The following is a 10,940-nucleotide window of genomic DNA, read 5'->3' on the forward strand; positions in this document are numbered from 1 at the left end:
CCTAAAAGCTCAAATTCTGCACATAAATCTTAGTTGTTGTTTTTTGTTTTTTTTACTCACAGCTTGCTTCAGCTAATCAGAGCCATAGAAACATGCAGTATGACCATATGATTTAAAGATCACTTTCTACATAACAGGAACCAGATAGTTTCCTCATATTATGTGTAAAAAGTCCTCCAGTGCTCCTCCTTTGTAAGTGTCCAAAATAGCTGCAGCAGGCAACGTATTACCTCTACCCTATATTAACACACAATGAAACATCCCACCCAAGAGCTTTAAATTCGTCCACTCCTGAAGATTATGTCCAGAGAGCCACACAAACATCCAAGATGCCTGTCGACTACAGTGGGACATGGGACATCGTCAGCAATGTCAATTTTGAGAAATACATGGTCGCTCTCGGTAAGTGCTTTGGTTCCTTGAATAAATGATTTGCAACAATACATACTGAAATTTAATTAGAGTGGTTTTCATTCATATTAAAGTACAGGATGTGAGAAAAGTCCTTATGTGTAGTCAAATGACTAGATGCTATGAATATTTAAGTTTCCTTAGCACCATTAAATGGAAATATACTTATCTTAAGGTAGGTGTAAGTGAATATAATAAGTGTGGTTAAAAACAAAGTGTGGAGCAAGGAAAAGTTCTTAAATGAAAAAGACTTAAAACTTTGTTCTGACAAATTACTCTCCTTTTGACATGCAGGCATTGATTTTGCAACCCGCAAGATTGCAGGCATGTTGAAGCCCCAGAAGGTGATTAAGCAAGAAGGAGATTGCTTCACGATCAGAACCCTCTCGACGTTCAGAAATTACGATCTCTCGTTCAAAATTGGGGAAGAGTATGAAGAGGTGACTCATGGATTGGATAACCGGACATGCCAGGTGACAACTTTAACAAACTGTAAAAGTTAACCTATATAAAATGTTTCTGTAATCAACACCATTACCTGTAAGGAGATGTAATTTATTAACAATAATTCATTTGATTTGATATTTATTCACACTCCAGACAGTACTGTTATCTAAATGTGTATTTAAATGTAGTTATTGATTTAATTTCTGCTCTCTGTCAGACTGTGGTCAACTGGGACAATGACAAGCTGGTGTGTGTTCAGAAAGGGGAAAAGAAGAACAGAGGATGGACTCACTGGATTGAGGGAGATGAGCTCCATCTGGTACAAAACTTTGTAAAATTTAGAAATCACTAACTTCTTGAGCTGTCATGTCATGTAGCTTTAAGAGGGCCTTATATAAAGGGTTAGGAAGATTACTTTGGAAACGTAATAGGTTATAGATTATTAGTTTTCCTATTCAAAATGTAATAAGTAATGTAACTATTTCAATTACTCAATCAAAGTAATGTAACTTATTTAGCTTTTGACTAACTTTTGATAATTTTTCATCAATCAATCTTTATTTGTATAGCGAAATCACAACAAAGTCATCTCAAGGCACTTTACACATAGAGTAAGTTCTAAACCGAACTCTTCAGGGTTTCTAATGAATGCTTTCAGCTGTTAGGGGGTAAGATATTTTATGAAAAAAGTAAAAAAGTCTGGCATGGTGTTAATCGGTACTGTGACACAATTTAAGCCCGTGTCATGATTTACTTACAAAATATTTAAAAAAAAAGAAGAAAGATGTCAAACAACTATGTATTCAGTAACATATTAAGTATTTAGAAAATGAGGGGGAAACCCTCCTCCTGAGCAAAATCTTAAAGGTCTGACTTCAGATGTAGCCCCCTTTGTAATCAACATTTTCACAAGTGCTGTAATATATTCTTACTGTAATTCAATTACAAATTCTTTCTCAGTAACTGTAATGGATTACAGTTATATTTATTTGGTAATTCAATTGCATAATGCCGTCACGTAACTAGTTACTCCCCAACACTGCCTATATATTATTTGATCTATCCAGTGTACATAAGAATCTATTGCCCCTGCAAACTAATACAACCTAGTTCATTCAATAGTGCATTCACTTTTACAACATGAAACTAACAGTGGAAACTTTGTTTTCTCTTTCCAGGAGATGACTTGTGAGAACCAAGTCTGCAAGCAAATATATAAAAAGACTGTGTGATGGAACATGTCTGTTCAAATTATTTCAGGCTGCAGAGAACTTCATTTAGTAGTTACCACATTTCCATGAAACGAGCTGTAAGCCACATAATGCAGCTGCTGTACTGTGTGAAGAGTGTGTCATTTGAATAAAATGTGTTTAAGTTCATGCTGTGGGGTTGTAGTAGCTTACCTCCTCCGGCCCACAGGGTGGTGCTGTAAAACTTTTACTTCCAAAAAATAAAGAAAATACACTAGAGTTGTTGGTTTGCTTGTAAATTTGTACCGCGAGTTTTCCTTCTTGTGGTCGACAACTTTCAAACTTGAATTAAATGCTAAATGCTGTTTTTTTGTCATGTCGTGATTTTGTGAGGATTAAAAAAGAAAAGAAAAATCAACTTCGTCACATGCAGCCGTCGTGATAATCCTGTTTGTTCTTCTGATTGGTGAAAAGTTAACCCACAAGAAAAAATGTCAGCTGACAAAGACGAAAACCATCAGGTAAAGACTAAATTTAATACTAACCTACATTTTAGCTTTTAATGTTTACGTTACCTCAAATTAGCTACATATCCGTTAGCTCTGGTTTAACGTTTGTTACTAGGCAACGGCATAGCATAGCAACTGGTTGTTAAAACCCGTAAAGTATCACTGCATGGATGTTTGAAGCACTAGGTCATGTTTTATCTGATACATGGTCTGAATTTCAGAGGTTAAAGGCAGCAGTGCATTATACCGTGGGTCGCCTGTGTCAGAAAACCGGAGAGGAGCACCAGAGAGAGTTCAGTCGACAGGTCGTAGCTGCAATAGCTGAAACAACATTCAGACAATGTGGTGGGTGTCTTGTGATTAAAACCTTTGAATAAATATGTGAATAATATAATGGTCTGTGTTCAGTAAAACAAGTGTTATCTGTCCAATTTCAAGAGAGTCTAAGGTGTTTGGACACTCATTTGTCAGTTTATTAGGTAACCCTGACACCTAACTTGCTATAATGGAGGCTATTATGTGCAGCTTTGGTTGAAACTGTTTTAGAGGGATAGTACTTTTAAAGGGCTGGTTCAGTTTTTCAGGTGACAGGTGCCCATATGAGCACTACAAGAGGTTTTCCTTGCAGTAATCATTCCTTCTGTTTATACTGACTATTTATAAAGTCCCCTCCAAATGTGCTTTCAGTGAAAGTGATGGGAACAAACTCTACAGCATGTCCACCCATTCATTTAGTGCAAACATGCATTAAATGTTTTAGCTGAAGCATATTTGACACAAAGCATCAAATTTCCTCTTTGTGTTTCCTCAGTCTTTCCCTGTTGAGCTATGGTGGAAGTACTTTAACAAAAAGAAGGACTTTGGCACTAAAAAGACTAATATTGAGAGATATGTACTTGATTTGACTCACTCAGCACAAGCTTCATTTTAGTTTCAGATAAAGTTTTTTGCACATGAGGTGGCTTGTGGATTTTGGCCCCCATTATTTAAATTGAAGTGCATTATGAAGGGATCTTTTAATGCTCAGTATGAACAGGAGGAGACACTATGGCAAGAAAAACCACCATGTTTCAGTGTTAATTTGAGCACCTGACTATTGTCTCAAGAGACTGGGGAAATTGTCTCTGTCCTTTAAAATTTATGCTAATTTTGGAGGCTGTGAAGCTGTTAAATTGTAGTGTTTAATATTGAAAGGTGATGTAATGCGGTTGTTACACTAGATTGCATTTATTCTAGCAAGATGTGCCTCATAAGTACTAACAAATTACAATTTCAGCCACAAAGAGTTCATTTTTTACAAAGACCTGCCCCAACCTCCTAACTTATTTTTTAGTATTTTCACACATTAAGACTTTTCTGTAAAACTCATGCATGAGTTTTCTTTACCAGCATGCACATCATTTAATCTCACACCAGGAATGCACAAATGCAACCAAAACAATTCTCATTTGCCTCAAATTGTCCCCAAATATACTGACAATGTAAACACAAGGTCCTGATTATAGTCCAGCCAGAGGAAACTGTTGCAAGTGTCCCTCCTCGTTTTCTGTTAGCTTTGTACTGTCTGCATCTAATGGCTAAAATGCCCCTAAAATACTTGGAAAGAGTACTTTGTCACTTCTTTTGCATAAACCAAGTTTACATGACAAAGGTCTGGCAACCCTTCACTGGATGGATGTGATGTTACAGAAGGCTGTCAGAAAGGCTTCAATATTCTTTATTTCCCCTTTTTGCATCAAGTCATTGGAGAATGAAATTTAATAACTCCAGTGATATGCCATATATGTTCATCCAAGTCCCCACTAGATGCCACTCAATCCTACACACTGGTCCTTAATGAGATTAATTGAGCTGGTTTTGTTTAACAGGAAAACTCATCCACAAAGTACATGTGGAGTTTTGGAAAAAGTAAATACAGTACTGAGAAACAATTAACCAACTTTTAAAGAATTTTGTAAAATTATGTAACATTCTGAACTCCCCACATATGTGAACAGAGGTGGAAGTAATAGTAATGATTTTAAATTTGATGCCGTTTCAGAATTTCCACTAGTCTGTACAAACTCAACATCTCACTGTTTGCTCACTTATTTCAGATATATTTGCTAAAGACTTGGAGGCATTTGCAAGGTAAGAATGTGTTTTTTTTTCTCAACTTATTCAAGTGAATGAAAACTATACTGTCTCTTAATTTAGCTGTAATACCTGTTGAGATCCTTTTCTCTGTATTTATCCAAACTAGTATAATTTGTTGATCGCAGTACACGTGATTTACAATGTTGAATTTGATTTCAGGCATGCTAAAAGAAGCACAGTGTCTGCTGAAGATGTAAAGCTCGCAGCCCGTCGCAGTACTGCACTGGTGAGTTATTTCTACTGTAGTGTCAAGTAGACATTGTGCATCTAATAGTGGCTAATGGTGTATGACATCTTCAGCAACCTACGAGCCACCAAGTCAAAATCAAACACGTATAATTAAGTCTGTCAACATTGAATACTCCAGAAGTGTCATTTCATTCCAGTAATGCAGTACACTATCTGTGTAGGAGTATATATTCTACATCAGACAGAAAATTTAATGTTTAATTTCCCTTTATTTATTTCAGTCCATCTACATACAAAAGAAGAGTGAAGAATTCAACCAGGAGCAGAGGGATTTGAAAAAGAATACTGGGAAGAGGAAGAGCAGAGACACTGAAGAGGAGAGCAGAGAATAAGGACAAGACAGTAGGCCTGTAGTGTCTCACTGATGCCCAACATTCAAATAAACATTAAGACTGATTAACACATGACAATGAGTTGAGTGTCTTCAAAAGTGCCATTCATTCTTGTATGGTAATTAAGCATTGAGATTATGCTTTGTCATAATACAGTGTATTATGTACGGGGTGAACTTCCTAAACTTATCTGTCCTTGTACCTATTGATGTTACAATCAACTTACAGTGCATTTGTCACAGGTTTGACATACAACTAAAGTATATCAAGAACTTTGAAGCCTACTTCAAAATCTTGGATTGGTAAAGACTGCTACAAATCTACCTGCCAAGTTTCTCAAATGCTTTTAATAATTTTCTGAATGTGTTTTACACACTTTGGTAAAGCTGAAGTTAAATGTAAGGAAAACTACCCATAACATAAGGATATCTAAAAATACCTTTCACCAATCCAAGATTCAGCAATGTGGCAGTTTCATTCCTTTAGCCAAATTGGGGACAGTTTGAGGTGATGCCACATTGCAGAGTTTGTCTACTGTAATTTAAAATCAAGACAATTGCTCTCCCCAGAACTCCCCTTTAACCTTAAAAGCAAGTGTGAAACAAAATCAAAAAGGAATAATTCACTCTGACAAGCCATCACAAGCAGCAAAAAGACAGGTACTACCCCATGTCATGTCTGAGAAGGCCACACACTGAAAGTGTTGGAACTTCGTCTTCGTCCATCAGAACAGACTTCAGTCAGGGTTCAAACGGAGACCTCGACCAGCAGAGCCCAAGGTCCCTAGATATGTGAATCGAATTAGATTGTTTTTTAAATTGACTCAAGTAATATCAACTAAGCATCTATTCAAATGAACTTTATTAGAACTCCCTTAATTTGACATGTTTTTAAAACACCTCACAAACATCAAGAGCTACTGGGAACCATTGGACACACCACTCCACGTTCTCACACTAGCACTCGCGTCCCCCAGAGTCTTCAGCAGGTGTCATCCACATCAAGTACATACTTACAGATCAGTTCAATAACATGAAAGCACACACCATACAGCATTCAAATCAGATAATATAAGCAATACAAATAATCACAACATTCCACTACATTTTGATATTTCTGCATTTGATCGACATACTTAAAGAGTAAGGAAAAACTTGCAAAGATTAAAAAAAAAAAATCTTGAAGTACTAATTAAAGAATGTCCATGTTAGGGGAGGCGCTTGTAGCATCTGCAGCTTCCACTCACACACTCAGAAAGCAGTCAAATTGGGCTCTTTCACTGCACAACCAGTCCGTTTCACGCGTCTCTCCGTTCGCTCACTCATCGCTTCACTCTTCGCCACAAGCCATCCTCAATCGCACTCATCAGTTCTTAAAATGTCAGTTGCGCAGTTCTCTCCATTTTTAAAAAAGTGGATAAAAGTGAAAACACCCACCGTCTCTTAGAACATGCGGAGTGAAGCCGTTCTTTGATGGCATAGCATTTACAGGTGGGAAGAGGGAGAATGATACCGATATCACCCCAAGAATGCTGCCAAAGAGGAGCTTCCTCACAGGAAAATGGAAGAGAGGTGAACTGCAGAAGAGATTTCAATGAAGGCTTTTCCACAGAACTTGACTGCAAATAAAGTTGCACTTAAAACATTTAGGTTTCAACCAGATTCTTCCCAATGCAAGATTGCCTTTTAAGTAGATGACAAAGCCGGATAATAGTGAACCACAAACATTCATGCAGTTTCAAAATGATTATATCACATTTCACAATACATGCATTAGAGAATCCAGTTGAAATGGATACAAACAAATGAGACATCAAAAATAGCACTTAAGTCAGACATCCTGGTAAACAATTCACTTCAAACACTTTCTAAATTAAATCTTTAGCATTTTTTTCCAAATGTACAAAACATCTTCCACAAAAGTGTTAAGTTTTCAGATACGCATTAACACCAGAAATAAATTTTGAAAAGACTCATCTTTCTCACAATACTTACCATACAAACATTTAACTTACATACCCCACCCAGATGACTTTGACTCCATACTGGACCCAAAACCTGAGCTAAACCCACTACCACTGGTTGTAGAGTTTGACCCTGTTCCCCAGCCAAGACTGGCTGAGCTGGTGCCGTAGTTGCTGTTGCCTGTACTGAAAGACTGACTCTGGTCTCTACTAGAGCTTGTTCCACTGGAGGTGCTACCTGAGGTGGATGTCTGCTGCTGGCTAGCCAGCATGCCCATCATCCCCCAACTACTTTGCAGAGCAGCTTGAGCAGCAGCCATCATGGCAGGGTTCAGACTAAAGGAACCAAAATTAGCCAGACTACTGTTGGTGCTGCTCCCTAACCCACTACGGCTGCTACCAAATGCTTGAGCTCCAAAACCGTTCCCAAACCGTGTTGTACGGTCAAACTGCCTATTGCCATGTTTGGGCTCAGCATTTGAGATGTGAACGCTGACACCTTTGACAATTAGGTCCTCTCCACATAGAGACTGGGCAACCTATGAGGAAGAAGACATGAATCAGATCAGCTCAGCTGAGTCCAGGTACGGCTAAAACAGGAAGTTCATTTCTATATTTTCCATACTCTACCTGATCATCTGCAAATGTGACAAAGGCAAAAGCACGGAATGGTTTGGGGATAAAGACATCAGTGACTTCTCCATACTGCATAAAGAACTGTCGTAGGTCATCTGTGGTCATGTCCTCTGTGCAACGGCCTACAAACACTTTCCTGCTCCTCAGAGGCTCATCAGGGCCCTGCTGTGAAAAAGGAAAATAATAGGTTATATATTGCTAAAAACACCGCTTACATTTCTCATTCACATGATGTGTGGGTATATGCGGTGACATTACCATATCTACCTTCGAGTTAGGGAGCTTGCAGTCGCACCATCTCCCGTCAATCATGTGGCGCTGGGAGATTACTTTTTCTTGAGCCTCATACTCTGTGAACCTCACGAAGCCGAATCCTTTAGAGTTTCCGGTCTTGGCATCTCGTTTTACCTGTAGGAAGAAAGTAATAATGAAGGGCAATTGTCAACACACACACACTAACGCATATATGCAATGTGGAATTTATCAATGTTGCGACTCTTATACCTGAACCATGATAACTTCTCCAAAAGTGCTGAAGTAGTCTTTCAGGTCTTGCTCAGTTGTTTTCCAAGGAAGACCCAGTACAATCAGGTCCGACGTCTTCATATCCCCTCTCTTCATTTTCACAGCAGAGGAGGCATCGATTTCCTCCATCTTCCTTTTGTTGTCTAAAATGTGATCAACACAGAGGAATTAATGACATTTTAACCACACAAACAGCTATCAGATGTAATTTTGCCACTAGAAAAAATAGACTACACAGACAAAGTATTATAACCAGCATTCACACTGAGCATAATTTAATAAACATTTCCCTTTGTCTGTTGTTCCTAATACATTTTTAGCAAAATGTGTAATATGACCATTAATCCAGAAAACTAGGGTAAAAGGTGAGTGTAATCTTCAATAATTTAGTGTATTTTAGTGAGCATCCAATTCTAATTTCATTAAAGTATGATACACCTTTGTTTGAACTATTTTAGAGGTGCTTGTCCAACATAGTAATGTTGTGAATGCATTACATTGGATGTGAAAAAAAAAAAAAAAAGTGAAAATCAATGATCATTTTAGGTATCACTTAATCTTGCAGAGAACACTGGAAAGTGCTCATTGCAATTTCAAAAAGTTCAATTTAAAAATATTGTTTTGTATGATTTAATAGTTTAATAGTCCAAACCCCCCAAAATATTCAGTCTATCATATTTGTCAATGACAATTGAAACAAAATTAGTTGCGATAGTCATCAGACATTCAACTGATTATTTCAGCTCTGATAAAGTAGGCTAAGAGATATGGAGAAATATAGAGAATACTTCATTAAAACAATATGATTCAGCAGCACCACAAATTATATCATACAAAATGAGCATAAAGTTGAACCTACCTAATGCAGTTTTAGAAAATATTGATCCAGTGTTATTGCAGAGTAACTGCATTAGATTCAGCTCGATTTGAAGAAATAAAACAGGCAACGAAGTGTAAACAAAAAGGAGGTAATTTTATAACTGGCTTTAGCGCCTCAAAGTACTCATTTGTGGGCGTGGGCAAACTCGTCAGTCTCATCTATTTTCAGTGTGTTCAGGCTAAGCTACATCATGAATTATAAATAAAGGTGTCTTTGGTCGTCTTATCAGTGAAGTATTTCATTAGAGAAGTGTTTCGAAAAGTGTCTTTGCGTACCTTTTGGATAGTTCACCACATACACGATGTTCCCCCATCCGTTTTCAGGAGCGTGTAGGACCCCCTCCACAAGTCGCACTCCCCTCATGCACTGAGACACGGGGCTCCTGAACCGCAGGCCGCACGCCCCTGGAAACTGAGCTGCCACCGTGGAGAGCAGGACAGTGCCGTCATCCTCGGACGGGATCTCCATGGGCTCCTCATTTTCCTCCTCAGCAACTCTGATGTACACTTCGGCCATTTTCCACAAAAAACAAGCAAACTTCTCTCAAATCTAAACTACCGCTAGCAGTCGAGGTGCAGCTAACCTTAGCCGATGATGCTAAAACTGGACTGAATGAGTCGAGCTTATACGTTACTTAAATTATCAGGCAAGTGCGCCTAAAATTAAATTAAAATGACAATAATTGCGTTATGGCGTTTCCCTTTAAATTAGTCCATAAACAGTACGTGGCTCGTATCGTGCTATCGGGAGTACGTCGGCCTCACTTTTCCTTTGTTCGTCGGGATCAGTCGGGTAGAGCTGTGTCGTCAACACCGGACGACGACCGAGCAAATGTGCCTTTTAAAAGAAAACTGCGTACGGTTTCCCGCTAACTAATACGACACAAACGCACACACCCTCGCAAGATAGGCTTCACAGATTCAACACCAAAAAGAAGCTTGTCTCACCCCAAAAAATTGCAAAGTAAGAAAAACAGTTTAGAGGAATATTTCTTTACACGAGGCGCAAACTGAAGCCACCATATCAGGCCTTGGCATTATCTAAACCTAGCAGGAACTACGTCATCTGATTGGGCGGGTTCACTCCACGGCGGGTAACCCTCAAAAGTGTTTGTCGTTAAAATAGATTGTAACTAGTCATTCTGAAGCCTAGTTAAAAATTAATTATTAGTTCACCGTGTGCATAGTTTTGTATTTAGTGTAAAACTGTCCGAGAAACAAAACTGTTGATAAATCATTTTATTTTCCTGCGCCCCCCTCCCATAACGGAATATAGCAGTCTCAACCGCCACGGCTTCCGTTCATTGCTGTGCTTTTCTCTCACCGTATTCTGCGAAGACCCGCCCTACTCTACCTCTGATTGGCTAGTACTTGTTGCGTTCGTTGTTTCGATTGGCTAGCTAGGTAGCTGTTACACTGTGGAGAATGCGGGTGGGAAAAAATAACGCTGTTAGAAACATGGTTTGGAAGAGATGGCAAGATGGCGGTCCGGTTTGACCATACATATTGTAAAATAGACAACGCGAAATAATTCTGTGACTGCATTCTATGATTTCATGATGTAAAATGTATCGGATTACAATTAATTATCTTCAGCATTAAACCACATCGTATCGTGATTGCTATTAATTATGAAGACTAAACCCCCGTAGTGTTTCACAAG

General features: G+C 38.4%; 3 protein-coding genes across 5 annotated transcripts; 2 read left to right on the forward strand and 1 right to left on the reverse strand.

Moving 5' to 3' along the window:
* Window positions 1-246: 246 nt before the first annotated feature.
* On the forward strand, window positions 247-2,325 carry rbp7b (retinol binding protein 7b, cellular). The gene is made up of 4 exons (XM_053315259.1): window positions 247-402; window positions 706-884; window positions 1,076-1,177; window positions 2,037-2,325. Exons 1-4 carry the CDS (start codon window positions 330-332, stop codon window positions 2,088-2,090), a joined length of 408 nt encoding a protein of 135 aa, XP_053171234.1. The 5' UTR covers window positions 247-329; the 3' UTR covers window positions 2,091-2,325.
* Window positions 2,326-2,362: 37 nt separating this feature from the next.
* Window positions 2,363-6,052, forward strand: cenps (centromere protein S). The gene is made up of 5 exons (XM_053315260.1): window positions 2,363-2,569; window positions 2,779-2,902; window positions 4,654-4,687; window positions 4,853-4,919; window positions 5,164-6,052. Exons 1-5 carry the CDS (start codon window positions 2,540-2,542, stop codon window positions 5,272-5,274), a joined length of 366 nt encoding a protein of 121 aa, XP_053171235.1. The 5' UTR covers window positions 2,363-2,539; the 3' UTR covers window positions 5,275-6,052.
* A 65-nt stretch (window positions 6,053-6,117) lies between these two features.
* Window positions 6,118-10,305, reverse strand: tardbpb (TAR DNA binding protein b). 3 transcript variants are annotated; one of them, XM_053315257.1, is made up of 5 exons: window positions 9,554-10,305; window positions 8,378-8,541; window positions 8,141-8,281; window positions 7,868-8,035; window positions 6,118-7,776 (listed from the first exon to the last, which is right to left on the reverse strand). In XM_053315257.1, exons 1-5 carry the CDS (start codon window positions 9,792-9,794, stop codon window positions 7,285-7,287), a joined length of 1,206 nt encoding a protein of 401 aa, XP_053171232.1. In that variant the 5' UTR covers window positions 9,795-10,305; the 3' UTR covers window positions 6,118-7,284. The 3 variants fall into 3 exon arrangements, with proteins under 3 accessions (XP_053171232.1, XP_053171231.1, XP_053171230.1); XM_053315256.1 differs by having other exon boundaries at window positions 7,868-8,038; XM_053315255.1 differs by having other exon boundaries at window positions 8,132-8,281.
* Window positions 10,306-10,940: the final 635 nt, after the last annotated feature.

Source organism: Scomber japonicus, chromosome 3 (assembly GCF_027409825.1).
Source record: "Scomber japonicus isolate fScoJap1 chromosome 3, fScoJap1.pri, whole genome shotgun sequence".
NCBI lineage: Eukaryota > Metazoa > Chordata > Actinopteri > Scombriformes > Scombridae > Scomber > Scomber japonicus.

What these genes read in the sequence shown, in the direction of transcription:
- rbp7b (XM_053315259.1), top strand. Translation starts at nt 330, where the DNA reads ATGCCTGTCGACTACAGTGGGACATGGGACATCGTCAGCAATGTCAAT. An exon ending in GAAATACATGGTCGCTCTCG is followed by an intron (nt 403 to 705) that starts GTAAGTGCTTTG and finishes TTTGACATGCAG; the next exon opens with GCATTGATTTTGCAACCCGC. An exon ending in TGGATAACCGGACATGCCAG is followed by an intron (nt 885 to 1,075) that starts GTGACAACTTTA and finishes GCTCTCTGTCAG; the next exon opens with ACTGTGGTCAACTGGGACAA.
- tardbpb (XM_053315255.1), bottom strand. Translation starts at nt 9,794, where the DNA reads ATGGCCGAAGTGTACATCAGAGTTGCTGAGGAGGAAAATGAGGAGCCC. An exon ending in TGTGGTGAACTATCCAAAAG is followed by an intron (nt 8,542 to 9,553) that starts GTACGCAAAGAC and finishes ATCACATTTTAG; the next exon opens with ACAACAAAAGGAAGATGGAG. An exon ending in CTAACTCGAAGGTAGATATG is followed by an intron (nt 8,036 to 8,131) that starts GTAATGTCACCG and finishes TTTTCACAGCAG; the next exon opens with GGCCCTGATGAGCCTCTGAG.
- cenps (XM_053315260.1), top strand. Translation starts at nt 2,540, where the DNA reads ATGTCAGCTGACAAAGACGAAAACCATCAG. An exon ending in GACTTGGAGGCATTTGCAAG is followed by an intron (nt 4,688 to 4,852) that starts GTAAGAATGTGT and finishes ATTTGATTTCAG; the next exon opens with GCATGCTAAAAGAAGCACAG. An exon ending in CCCGTCGCAGTACTGCACTG is followed by an intron (nt 4,920 to 5,163) that starts GTGAGTTATTTC and finishes TATTTATTTCAG; the next exon opens with TCCATCTACATACAAAAGAA.